Raw genomic sequence first — 11,625 nt, 5'->3', positions numbered from 1 at the left:
TGCTCCTGGTGCCTCTCCCAACCTGGGCACCGTGGCCCTGGCCTGACCCGAGAAGCCCCCGGCACGGCAGGCTCATCAGTGGGACGGGGCTCTGCACTGGCTCCAGAGAAACAGGACGTGAGTTCCTGAGGGCGCTCCCAGCCCACCCACCACACAGGCAGGATGCGAGGCGCAGGGCCCCGGGGGCCTCCTCAGAGGCCTATGGCCCAAGGACGGGGTGCAGAAATGACCTGGACTCGGTCCCTAAGAGAATCTGCCCCCACACCCTGGGCTGAGCCGCCCCAGCGGGATTCACGTCGGCCAGGAGACAGAGTCTGCAGGACAGGAGGGGCGGCAGGGACCCCCAGGATGTCTGCAGCAAGGGCAGCCCGCAGGGCGGGGGGGGGGGGCGCGGCCTGCAGAGCCACCCCTGGACTTCACCCCAGCCCTCCCCAGGCTTTCCCCTTCCATGGTTCCAGCTGGCACTGCTCACGAAGCCAGACGTTCGTCACTGCTCAGTGTCCTGGACGCGCCTCGCGCAGAAGCTGGGCTAACCAAACTGGCAAAGGTGTCGGAGCCTGCGCCAGGCAGGCTGCTCTCTGCACCCTGCTCTCGCTGGGCCTCAGTGAACTCTTCTGAAAAGTGGGCTGCTCTCACAAGATGTGGGTGACAAAAGTGTCATGTCAGCCTGTGGGAGTGGCTGGCTGGCGAGGTGGATAACGGTGGGTAGTGGATGGGTGCAGGCGCGGTGAACGGATGCAGCATCATGGGTGGCTGGAGAATGGCTGGTGGATGGATGGGTGGATGGACGGACAGGTGGATGGGTGGATGGATGGATGGAGAATTGGTAGGTAGAAGGGTGGATGGATGGAGAATTGGTAGGTAGAAGGGTGGATGGGTGGATAATGGATGGCTGGGAACGGACAGATGGTGGACAGATGGGTGGAGTAGGCAGGTATGTAGGTTGCTAATGGACAGATGCATGGTGGACAGATGGGTGGGTGGATGGATGGGTAGGCAGGGAGGTGGGTGGGTAACTGGCCAACGGGCAGTGGACAGAGGGAAGAAGGACTAACGGATGGATGGGTAATACTTAGACGGGTGTCAGGAAGCGCCTCTCCCCCCACAGCGTCAGCACTTTAGAAGATTCGCCTGCCAGCCCCCTCACGGGGCAGCTTGGAGGGCCACGTGAGGTGCAGCACATCTGAAAAACCCCTTGGAAGCCATGGCTGAGCGACTCGGGCATGGTTACAAGCCAGGCTAAGTACAGTCCAGATGAGGGACGGGTCTGAATTACAGGGCCTTTGAAAAGCTGCTTCGTTTCTTCCAAGTGTGTGTCATTAAGGTACTAATTGCTAATAGCATATTTTCAAGTCAAGGTCCGGCTGGGCCTGCTCCAAAGAATAGGAAAATAAATCTCATAATTAGCAGCCTCATTTGCATGCAAACAATGAGTGTTCCCAAAGTCTTTAAAACAGTTCCCACAAGGGTTGTGCTTGCACTCTTGTTTTAAGTGATTAAATCGCTTGGCAAACCTCTGTCTCACCAGAAAGTTGAAAGGTAAACTTACACCCAGCCAAATCATCATTAATCTCCAATTATTCCAAATTCCAGATTAAGGTCGTCCCTGTGAACAGGCTTCCAGGTGCAGTGTGTGGAAACAGAATCGAGGAGCAGCCCAGGGGCCGCCTGCTGCGCTCTCTGGGTGAAACACACACACAGATGAGCCGCGGGTGATGGCCTGGCGCCGCGCCAGCCGGGGTGCGCGCTGGGAGGAGCCCCGCAGACGTCCGGCCCCGGCCGCGGCCCCCACGCCCGGGGGACGCAGACACGGCTTGGCCTCTCTGTTGCTTTTGTGAAAGCTGTGAAACCTCTTGGCTCTGCCCCAGGATTTTTGGTTCTTCCTCCAGGTAGAAAGCACATTTGGCAGCGAGAGCTGTTTTTCAGCCTCTGTTTGATGCTTCCCTTCCGATTAAAATTATACGAGGCCCCAAGGCAGAGCTGGTGATCAGGAGCCGCGCTCCTGGCCAGACACGCAGTTTCCATTTGAATAGCATTATTGTTACAGGACATAAAATGCAGGGAGAGGGAGGTGGACTACTGCTCCGACTGAAATTGGCCTTCCCAGGAAGCTCTGAAATACCGGGATCAGAGCCTAACAGGGACCAGATTTGCTCTCTCACCAAAATAGCTTTTAACAGCGGACGAAATATATGAAACATGTGTTAGACGGTCGACATCAGGCTGTGGCAGGCAGCCGGCCCCGGGGGACAGGCGAGCAGGGCGAGGCCTGGGCTGCCGGCCTGGCGAAGCTTCCAGGCCCCCGTGCAGGGAGAGGCCCCGGCAGGGCCCTGCAGGGCTCCGGAGGTGAGGAGTCTGCGAGTCTCAGGGTGAATTCCCAGACAGGAGGGAGCTGCCCAGAGGGAGGGCACGGCAGCTCCGCAAGGGTCTCCGACCACCGTGTGTCTGCCGGGAAGCCCCTCGGTGCTGGGGAAGAACCCAGGCCGGGCGGGGGGCAGCGGGGGGACCTGACCCAGCGTGGACAGACTCACAGCACCGAACACTGTGCTCACGAGGGACTGGCTTCAAAAGGGAAAATGGGCCAAGCCTGACACCGCTTGGTCCTACTCACCGAGGCTTGAGAGCCGGAGAGCGGGAGGGCGGGAGGGCGGGAGGGCGGGCTGCCTCCTGGAAGGAAGTCCAGCATGCTCACAAGGACACAGGCACGTGCGGGAGGTCAGAGTCACAGCACCTGACACCCGCCGAAAAGCAGCAGGCGCTGGAAGCAGCAGGAGGCTCTGCCCCACGACGAGAAGGAAGTTCAAGCGATCAAGCAGGCCAACATGAATCAGACGGCAGAGTCGTCGAGCGAAGATACCACCACCGTTACAACGACTTCCGCGTCGGGGGAAGATTGAACACGCAGGCTATAAAGACAGACCCAAACCAAAATCCTAGAGTCGAAAACGACAGTGTTGGAGTAGAGTTTGGCGGACGGGATTGGACGTGCAGAAACGGCGTCAGAAACCAAGTCTGCGGAACACAGAACAGGGAGACACGGAGGGCGCTCCCGAGGGTCCCGGCGTCAGCGCCCAGCACGAGGCGCACGGCTCTCAGAGCGGCGCAGAAGGGAAGCTCCCTGGGGCCCGGGCTGGCGTAGCCCGCGACACACGGGCACCACTGACTGAGTTCTGTTGTCCCCGGGTCCCGCGGGGGCTGGCAGACTCCTGGGAGAAAACGTCTGTCAGCCGCAGACGTGCTGTGTGGAGCGCACGGGGGCCTCGGCTCTGAGCGAGAACCCCACAGACAGACCACGGAAATGTGCTCTCAAGCCACATCAGGCCACCACATGCCCCTCGGGGCCGGGAACAAGACGCCACAGGCGACAGGCGTGCTGCTGGGGGCGTGTGCGCGTTGTGCCGGTCTGGGCGGTGCCCGGTGGCACCGAGAGCCCACAGGTGCTCGCTTCAGCCCAGGGGGCAAGCCCCAAACCCTCCTGTCCTCAAGGAGGGCAGGGCCAGACCAAGGGTCCACGTGGAGTGCTCGGTAGGAGGGGGCAGCCCACCGGGCAGGGGAGGCACAGAGGCCAGCGGGGGCCCTGCGAGGGACGCCTTGATCTTGGTGCTGGCTTCATCAACCCAGGCGTGAGGGAATCCAAGAATCGCACACGTGTGCGTGTGAATCTGGTGGGCTCGTACCCGCGCCGTCCCACGTTGGGGGAGTGTGGGGGAGGGGCCGGTGCTGCCCGCACCCATTCTTCTCTGCAGCTTCTTGTGCTTCCACAGCTCTCCGGAAGCGCCCGGCACCCAGGAGCAAGGCTGCCCCACGGCTCGGACGCTGGAGGCAGACACGGGAATCTCTGAAGTGACAACGTTCTGGGTGCGGTGTGGGGAGGCCAGTGGGCAGGCACCGTCTGCGGCTCCTGGGCCTGTGAGGCGGGGCATGGGCAAGGGTGTTCCCCGCCTGCCCAGGGTGCCCCGACACAGCCGAGGGCTGCAGCCGCAGGCACCCCAAAGCCCTGCTTATCCAATAAGAAAAAGAGAAAAGGGGAGACATAGGCCAAATAACAAACAGTGCATGAGGGGCTGGCGTTGTGGCGTAGCGGGTAAAGCTGCCACCTGCAGTGCTGGCATCCCACATGGGCGCCAGTTCGAGTCCTGGCTGCTGCTCTTCCTATCCAGCTCTCTGCTGTGGCCTGGGAAAGCAGTGGAAGATGGCCCAGGTCCTCAGGCCCCTACACCCACATGGGAGATTTGGAAGAAGCTCCTGGTTCCAGCCTCCTGGCTCCTGGCTTCGGATGGGCCCAGCTCTGGCTGTTGCAGCCATTTTGGGAGTGAACCAGCAGGTCCCAGCTCACCCTGGGGCCAGTGTCACTCTGGTCCTAAGACCAGGCCAGAGCCTGAAGAGCAAAGTGATGGCCTCGTACAGCCCGGCAAAGCACAGTCGGCTCTGGGAGGGCAGGGGTGGGTTTTGTGTCCACACCTGACTGCCCGCCTGGCCCTGCTCATTGTCCTGAGCTTCTTGCCGGCCTGATCCCTAAGGGAGCGGAGGAAGAGAAGGGGGGAGGGGTGATCAGGCTCTCCAGTGGGGAAGAAGTCTCTGGCAGCAGGTCCCGGCAGGCGCCAGGCTCGCTCAGACACCTGCGATGCCGGGGCACTCCCCTGCCCACAGCGTGGCCCGGGCTCCCAGAAGGAACCACGGAGGCATCACTCGGGCAGCCCACCAGTGAGAGCGCCTCCATTCCAGACTTGAGCACCCTCCCCCTGACATTCAGAACTCAGTCCTCCCTCGGCTTAGAACGGAGCACGGCGTTCTAGCTCGCTCACTCCAGCACGCCTTCCTTCCTGTCTCTGTTACTGCGTGTCTCTCTCTCTCCCTCTCCCTCTCCATCTCCCCCATCACTCCTTCCTTCCTGTCTCTGTTACTGCGTGTCTCTCTCTCTCTCCTTCTCCCTCTCCCCTATCACTCCTTCCTTCCTGTCTCTCTCAGTCTCTGTCTTGCTCACATGTCTGGTGCTTGCCGTCACCTGGGGCCTCCGTGGCCTCCCCACGTGGCCAGCTCCAGTGGGGAGGAGAAGCAGTAAGGAGCTGCTCTTCATCTCTTACCCATCCCTGGGGCCACGGAGTTACCGAAGCAACCGAGTCCCCCGGGGCCGGGAGTGGCGGGGTTTGCAGGGCAAGGTGGCCCAGGGTTTGCCTGGGAGGTAAGCCTGCCCACCCTGCTGCCTCCCAGCCCTGCCAGGGCCTCCTCGGACCCCAGGGTCCTGGTGACTGCTGTGTGGAGGACCCGAGATGGCTCCAGTCTTTCTATACGAGGAAGCGGAGGCTCGGCGCTCCCCCAGGGTCACAGCTCCCGGGCGTGGGGCAGGTGAGCAGGGAGCCCAGCCGGGAGTTCTTGGAAGGGTAGGGGATGTGGCTGTGCACACCCCAGCTATCCGCGCCCTGGACACGCTGGGGGCCGCATGAGCCTGGGTCTCAGCCGGCGTCTCGAGCATCCACCCTGCGAACCAGCACCCGGGAAATGCAGGAGCCCTTCCGGCAGGGGCCGACAGCTGCGGGGCACTGAGGGGCCTCGAGTGTCCTCCCTCCAGCCGAGGGAGCCGCTCTGAAGTTGAGACCTGGGGCCGGCCTCCTGGAGAGGGGGTGCATCTGGGGAGCCATGGTGTGTGTAAAGCCACCCTGCACTGTGGCTCCACATCTCCAGGGCCCCGAGCCGGCCGAAGAGCAGCGCAGGTGGAGAGGGCAGGGGGAGTGAGGCACGGGCCCCAGGGCCAAGCCGGGCCAGGCGGCGGCCACTGGGGAGACGGACAGTGTGGGCTTGAGTCACTCAAACTCCTTCCCTTCCAGAGGTGAGTCAAACCGCCCCAAAATAGCCTCATCGGTGCTCTTCCTCCTTTTCTTTGAAATTAAACTTGGAAATGGCTGGGAGGGGGCTTTGAGGAATGTGGGAACCCAGGCCCGCACACGTGAAATGCTGTGGGCTGCAGACCCACGCGGCAGGACAGGCGAGCGGGGCCGAGCTGGGTGCTGGGCCCTGAGCCAGAAGTTACCACCTAAGGGTCGACTGCTTCAGGAAGCCTCAGCCGGTGCAGACCCCTCCCGGCGACCAGCAACTGCTCTCGTGTGCGTGGAGTGAAGCAGTGCCCACGGCCGGCCCCAGGGAGCGGCTCACGCACGCGGGGTCCCAGGGCCCCGTCTCCTGCAGTTCTGTACACTCAGTCATCGCCCGCCTAACTCGATTCTCCTGGCATAAAGAATTATAAATATGATGTGCTTCACATATGTGGTTCCAAATTAGGTTAGTGAGCCAACGCCTGTCCTAGGGATGGGTGATTTAAACACGGAGCAGGGGAAAATCATTCTTCGAAACGCTACACAGTTACCGTATTACCCAGGAATGCCACTCCTAGGTGCGTGCCCCCGAGGCCTGAACAGACTTGCGTGAAAAGCTGCACCCATGCACACGGCAGCCCGGAGGGGCGACAACCCAGTGCCCGCCAGCTGGAACCAGACGAACCGGGGAGACCGACTGTGCAGTGGGACAGGGACGAAGCCTGGACACGGGGGGTGGTGCGGACAGACCCCCGAAGCACGATGCTGTGTGGCTCCCCTGCTACAGAACCGCCAGAGTCGGAAAGGGGAGCTGAGGTGGCCAGGAACGCGCAGAGGGCAGGGTCGGGTGGCAAAGCCACCGTGGCAGCGACAGAGGCAGTGCTGCAAAACGCCCCTGTGTGCCCGGCAAGGGTGAAGTGCACCTCGTGGGAACTTCACCCCCACTCAGAGCAAACAATGGCTCTTAACCAAGGGTCCACTCCCTCAGCTCAGCCCCTCTCGTCCTCCCAAACAACGCAGGCGAGGGTCTTGCTCTCCACACAGAATGTGCTCAGTGTTCGATAGGCACGGAGGAGACAGCCAGCTCGTGGCCCCATGGCCGGCACGCATCAGCGCCAGCGTCAGTGTCAGCGTCAGCGTCAGCAGGGGGAGCTGTTCCCGTGGAGCTGTGGTGGGGAGGGGACAGCTCGTGAGACAAGGGAGGGCCCCGAGAATTCTCATCTCACACAGCCTCAGACACAGGGTCCCAGCAGACAGGGTCTGGCACTGAGCGTGACTGCCCCGGCCGTCTCCAAGTGCAGCACCCACGGCACGAGCCACGAGAGGCAGTGAGCCCTGGGAAGGCGCCTGCCCCGGCAGCAACGCCTCTCTCGGCTTCCCAGGACGGTGCAGCCCTGGCTCTGGACGCCGCACACTATGGCCACACAGCACACGGCGCCCAGCAGCTCTCCGGCCGGCCGAGCCCCGCGGCTCACTCAGCGCGCTGCTGTGACTGAGTCGTCACCAAGGCCACAGCGCTCACACAGAGACCACCTGTCTAGTTATGGGTTACATTTTGATTTCTGGAATATAAGGATTGTATGGGGGGGGTGCGGAGAAAGGGTTAAAAAGTGGACTTTGAAACCAACAGCTTCTGGCGTCTCCTTCGTGGTACAAACCACAGCCCAGGACACCCAGGCCAGGCAGCTCTCAGCAGGGCTGGGCAGGGGGTGCAGGACCCTCCTCTCATTCCACGTGGGGTCGACGTCCCCGACGGGGTGCGGCCCGGCCCAGACCTGGGGCTGCACCAGTCTTCATTACACTCCAGCAGCACAGACATTCTGAAAACATGGATGCCCCTGCCCCAAACCTCCACGCGCAATCCCTTCCCAGCCCCTTGCCAGGCCCTGGCCGAGCCGCGCGGGCAGAGCTGCGCTGTTCTCTGCTGCTCTCGCCCCGCCAGCCTCTCAGCCAAGGAAACAGGGCCCGGTGCACGCTATGGCCGGAGAGCAAAATGCGTCTCCGAGAGTCGACACCACCAGGTCTTGTACTTGACGCACTGGCTAGCAGCGTTTTCCCAGGAGACAGGGGTGTGGGCAGAAGGGCGGCGCAGGGAAGCGAGGGGGTCGCGGGGGCCGGGGCGGGCCACGCCACGCCAGCGTCTCCCACTGAAGCGATGAGCAAAGGGCAAGTGAGTATGTGTGTGGCCCAAGCCCCACCCCGGACATTTCTCGGAGTGAAAATATTTGGCAGGAGCCGAAGTTCACCCCCAGCTCGCCTGAAGCTCTGCTTAGAGCGCCCGAGAATCGGGCCACGGCTCCAGCGAGGCTGCAGGGGTTCCCCCAGCTGAGCAGGGAGAAGGAGCTCGGCCAGAACCACTTCCACGTCCACGGGTCGTGGGCAGCGCGGCTTTGCAGCCCTCACACACGCGGCAGAAACATCGATGACAACGTGGAACCTCCCACACCCAGAACGAACCACTCGCAGGCTGTCCAGCAAGAATACTGTTTTATTGGGTCTGTTCTAACTACAAAGACAGCTGAAACGCAAACCACACGTCTCCTTCCCATGTGACAGTCTACTGAGAAACGCTCATGCAAGTCTTAGGACACCAGGAACGGGGCAGGGCGGGTGGCCGCGGCGCACACGCGTGGCCCACGTCAGCTCTCCAGGATCCTGCGTGAACGCTACACTACAGCTTCAGCTTTCGTTTCTTTCTGTGAGCCAGAAACTGTAAGACAGAGCCGCCCGAAAGACGTTTCGGAGGTCACTGGTCCTGGGGAGAGCTCTCGGCCCGCCCACCTGCAGGGACAGGGACTCCACCGCGGGTGCAGTTCAGGCATGTTCCATAAGGGGGCATTAATTCCTAAGGCACAAGTATTAGTTAAACATGTTTTAATGAAACCATGCTTTTTGGTTATATGAAACAACAGGTCACTGCTAGTATTAGCGCGTAGTAAGCAGTTAATTGTACAAAACACAGTAGTAAAACCTACACTAACCTACTCATGACAGTAGCTAGTCTGAACTCACCATGCATCGCTACAGACTGGAACTCGTTTTTGGTTACTGTTTTCTTAGGGGAAGCAGAGGGCTCTAAGGCTCCGGTGAAACAACAATGTCACACTTGAACAAATATATTACACCCCTTGTGTCGTGCTATTTACAGTCACTTTCCAATTTTGCCATTTGGTAACCTAGGGGCACTGGCTGTCTGAAGGGCTCCTGAACGTGCAGGAGCCCAGGACATGCGCCGTCAGAGGGGTGGCAGTGGGGACAGACCCCCACTTTGGGTCTTAGCTCGTTTTCCAAGACGAATGCTGGTTATTGCTAACGCGGGAGCCCCAGCTGGGCAAAGGTGGGCTCCCCACCTCGGCTACTTATTACTCATACATAAATACAAGCCTATCTATGTACACACATGCAAATGCAAGGTCACCCTGGAGCAGAGGGATTCCTTGTTTTGTCCAGTAACCTATCTGTGCTATTCAACTTCCTTGTGCTATGTTCGAAGCCAGATTAGAACAGAAGTCCTAGCATGCTGCTTGTAACCCCCTGTGGCTTTGGGGACACGGGGGAGGGAAGTACCTGTGACAGAGCAGAGGGGACAGCTTGGACGATCTCTACAGCACACGGGGTAAGGCAACCAGTTCATGTTACAGCCCAGGAGACACTGAGTCACGGGAGGGAGCTCCTGTCAGGGCTCGCTCACAACCTCGAGCCCACCAGTGTTCTCTGAACTGAAGCAGAGATCGAGCCTCACAACGCCATGTTTGATAACCGTTGCTCCTACAAACACTCTCACGGTAGAATTCAGCGCTCAGTTCTGCGGCTGGAACGCGGCGGTCGGGTAAATAAGGCACTTCCAGTGCTGAATCCAGGGGCGCGGTGGGGCCAGGCGCCGCGGCCCCCTCAGGGCGCCTGCACAGTCCTCCCTGGCTTGCCCCGCCTGGCCCCATGAGATGACTTCCGCTGCAGGAGAGGCAGCAGCCACCGCCCGCCCGCCACGGCCAGCAAGCGACTTCATCGTCCATACAGCAACCGCTTCAGCTCCTAGCATTCGTAGGTTGGAAGTTCTGAGTGACACCAGCTGTGTTCAGTTCACTCAGGCAAAGACGTGGGAGCTGGCGCCCAGCTGTCCCCACGAACCGGCACACAGCTGCTGCGTGACCTCCAACGTGCGAGCTACGAGTGGCTGTTGGCGCTGGACAGGTCGTTCCGTATGATTTCATTTACTGCGAGAACAGAAACAGAGAAAGTGTCAGGGCAGCCGTCCCCACGCGGAGCTACGAGCAGACAAAAGGCACAAGGAGACGCTGGCGGCCAAGCTCGCCATCGGCTGTGCTCGGCTCGGCACGGGCCGGCGTTCGCTTCTTGACCCCACCACCGCCGTGAGTGACCGGAGCTGGCCCAGGAGCCAGCAGCCTCAGAGCTCCTGCTCTGGCGGGGAGCAGGGTAGGACCGGCTCTGCCGGGACGGGGGCCCCCGCCCAGGACAGGCGCCAGGTGTGGATCTCGGTGCTCTGGTGCTGGGTGAGGGTGTCCCTGCCCGATGTGTTCACGGACTTGCAAAACAGGTGAGTCACCACGGGGGCCTCTGGGGCCTGCTCGGGGCTGGGAGCAGGGTCCCCAGTTGTGTCAGAGCCGGGGACAAACACAGGGGCCCAGGCTTCCTTTTTCACTTCCCTCTAGGGGGTCAATCGCAGAGTCCCCGCACGCCCGCCACGCCCACTGCCGGCGTGTGATTTTGGCAGATGGAGAGGAAATGACAGAAGTTGGCAAGAGCCTTAGTGAGCGAGCGCACAACGTCCCCTCTGTCCACCGCGGCCACCTGATGGGCGCTGAGATAGGAAGTGTCACAGGCAGGCTGTCACCGGTCCCCTGTTCCCAGCAGCTCACGGGGCGGGGGGGGGGGGGGTTGCTGGCGTCACGGAACTGCCCGGGCTTCCCTTGGCTGGGGCCCGGAGGCTGCGCCCAGATAAACCCCGTGTGCCTCTCGAGGGCCCAGGGCGGCTTCCTGGAGCCACCGGCAGGCGTGTGTTTCATCACCTCCCCTCCCCCAGCAGGCTTCTAACAATCACAACACTGATGCGCCCTTGGGGGAGCCAGGAGTCCTGTCAGGGCTGACGGCACAGCTTGCTGCTGGCACCCTGGGGCGGAGCCCTGGCTGCAAACACCCGGAGGGGAGTGTGTCCGCCCAGAGGGGCCCCCGCTGCAGCCCGGGCCTGCTGTCCCTGGGAGCGAGGGGCCTCTTGGACCCTGCCTGCCAACCACACCAGCCCGAAGACGTACACCGGGCCCTGGACCACTGCACGCAAAGCCAAGAGGGGCTCGGCCGTCAGCCGGCAAACACGGACTCCTTCCATCCTGCGACTCCTCGGAGCTGCTAATGAGAAACCAGGCCCAGGTGTGCCCGGGTGTTCCCAGGAGCCAGCTTCAGGATGCAACTTGTCCCCGAGTGCGCGGGCAGCTCCTGGCTCCAGGCGCTTTCCATGACACAGAGTGCGCGGGGCCCACGGAGGCCCTGGCGAGCGTGCAGCGGGCACAGGGGCAGGAGGCAGGCTCTTTCCTGCGCACACCCTGGCCTGGCCACTTCCTGTGTTTGTCCCTCTCGCCCTCCTCGCTGGAGCCCTGACACCAGGGCTGGGGGCTCATGATTCTCCCCCAGAGCTGGCTGGGCCTTTATGGAAGAGGCGCACATCTGATCTAACGTGGCCACAGCACAGCCCCATCAAAGAACATGTCAACAAAGAAAACTCACAAGTCTCAAGTTTGTTAGGGCACTTCCTTAGGAAAAACGCCCGACAGGCAGCAGGGCTTCTCTGACAACCGCAGGA

At 61.5% G+C, this 11,625-nt stretch overlaps 1 protein-coding gene across 1 annotated transcript in view; it reads right to left on the bottom strand.

Moving 5' to 3' along the window:
* Positions 1-8,285: 8,285 nt before the first annotated feature.
* Positions 8,286-11,625, bottom strand: part of NFATC1 (nuclear factor of activated T cells 1) — a 123,189-nt gene continuing 119,849 nt past the window's right edge. The window contains 1 exon segment of the mRNA XM_062201825.1: positions 8,286-10,024. Within this exon segment, the coding sequence (XP_062057809.1) occupies positions 9,975-10,024 (50 nt within the window). The 3' untranslated portion in view covers positions 8,286-9,974.

Source organism: Lepus europaeus, chromosome 9 (assembly GCF_033115175.1).
Source record: "Lepus europaeus isolate LE1 chromosome 9, mLepTim1.pri, whole genome shotgun sequence".
NCBI classification, from domain to species: Eukaryota; Metazoa; Chordata; class Mammalia; order Lagomorpha; family Leporidae; genus Lepus; species Lepus europaeus.
Note: the sequence above shows the minus strand (reverse complement) of the source record. Positions and strands in the feature narration are given on the sequence as shown.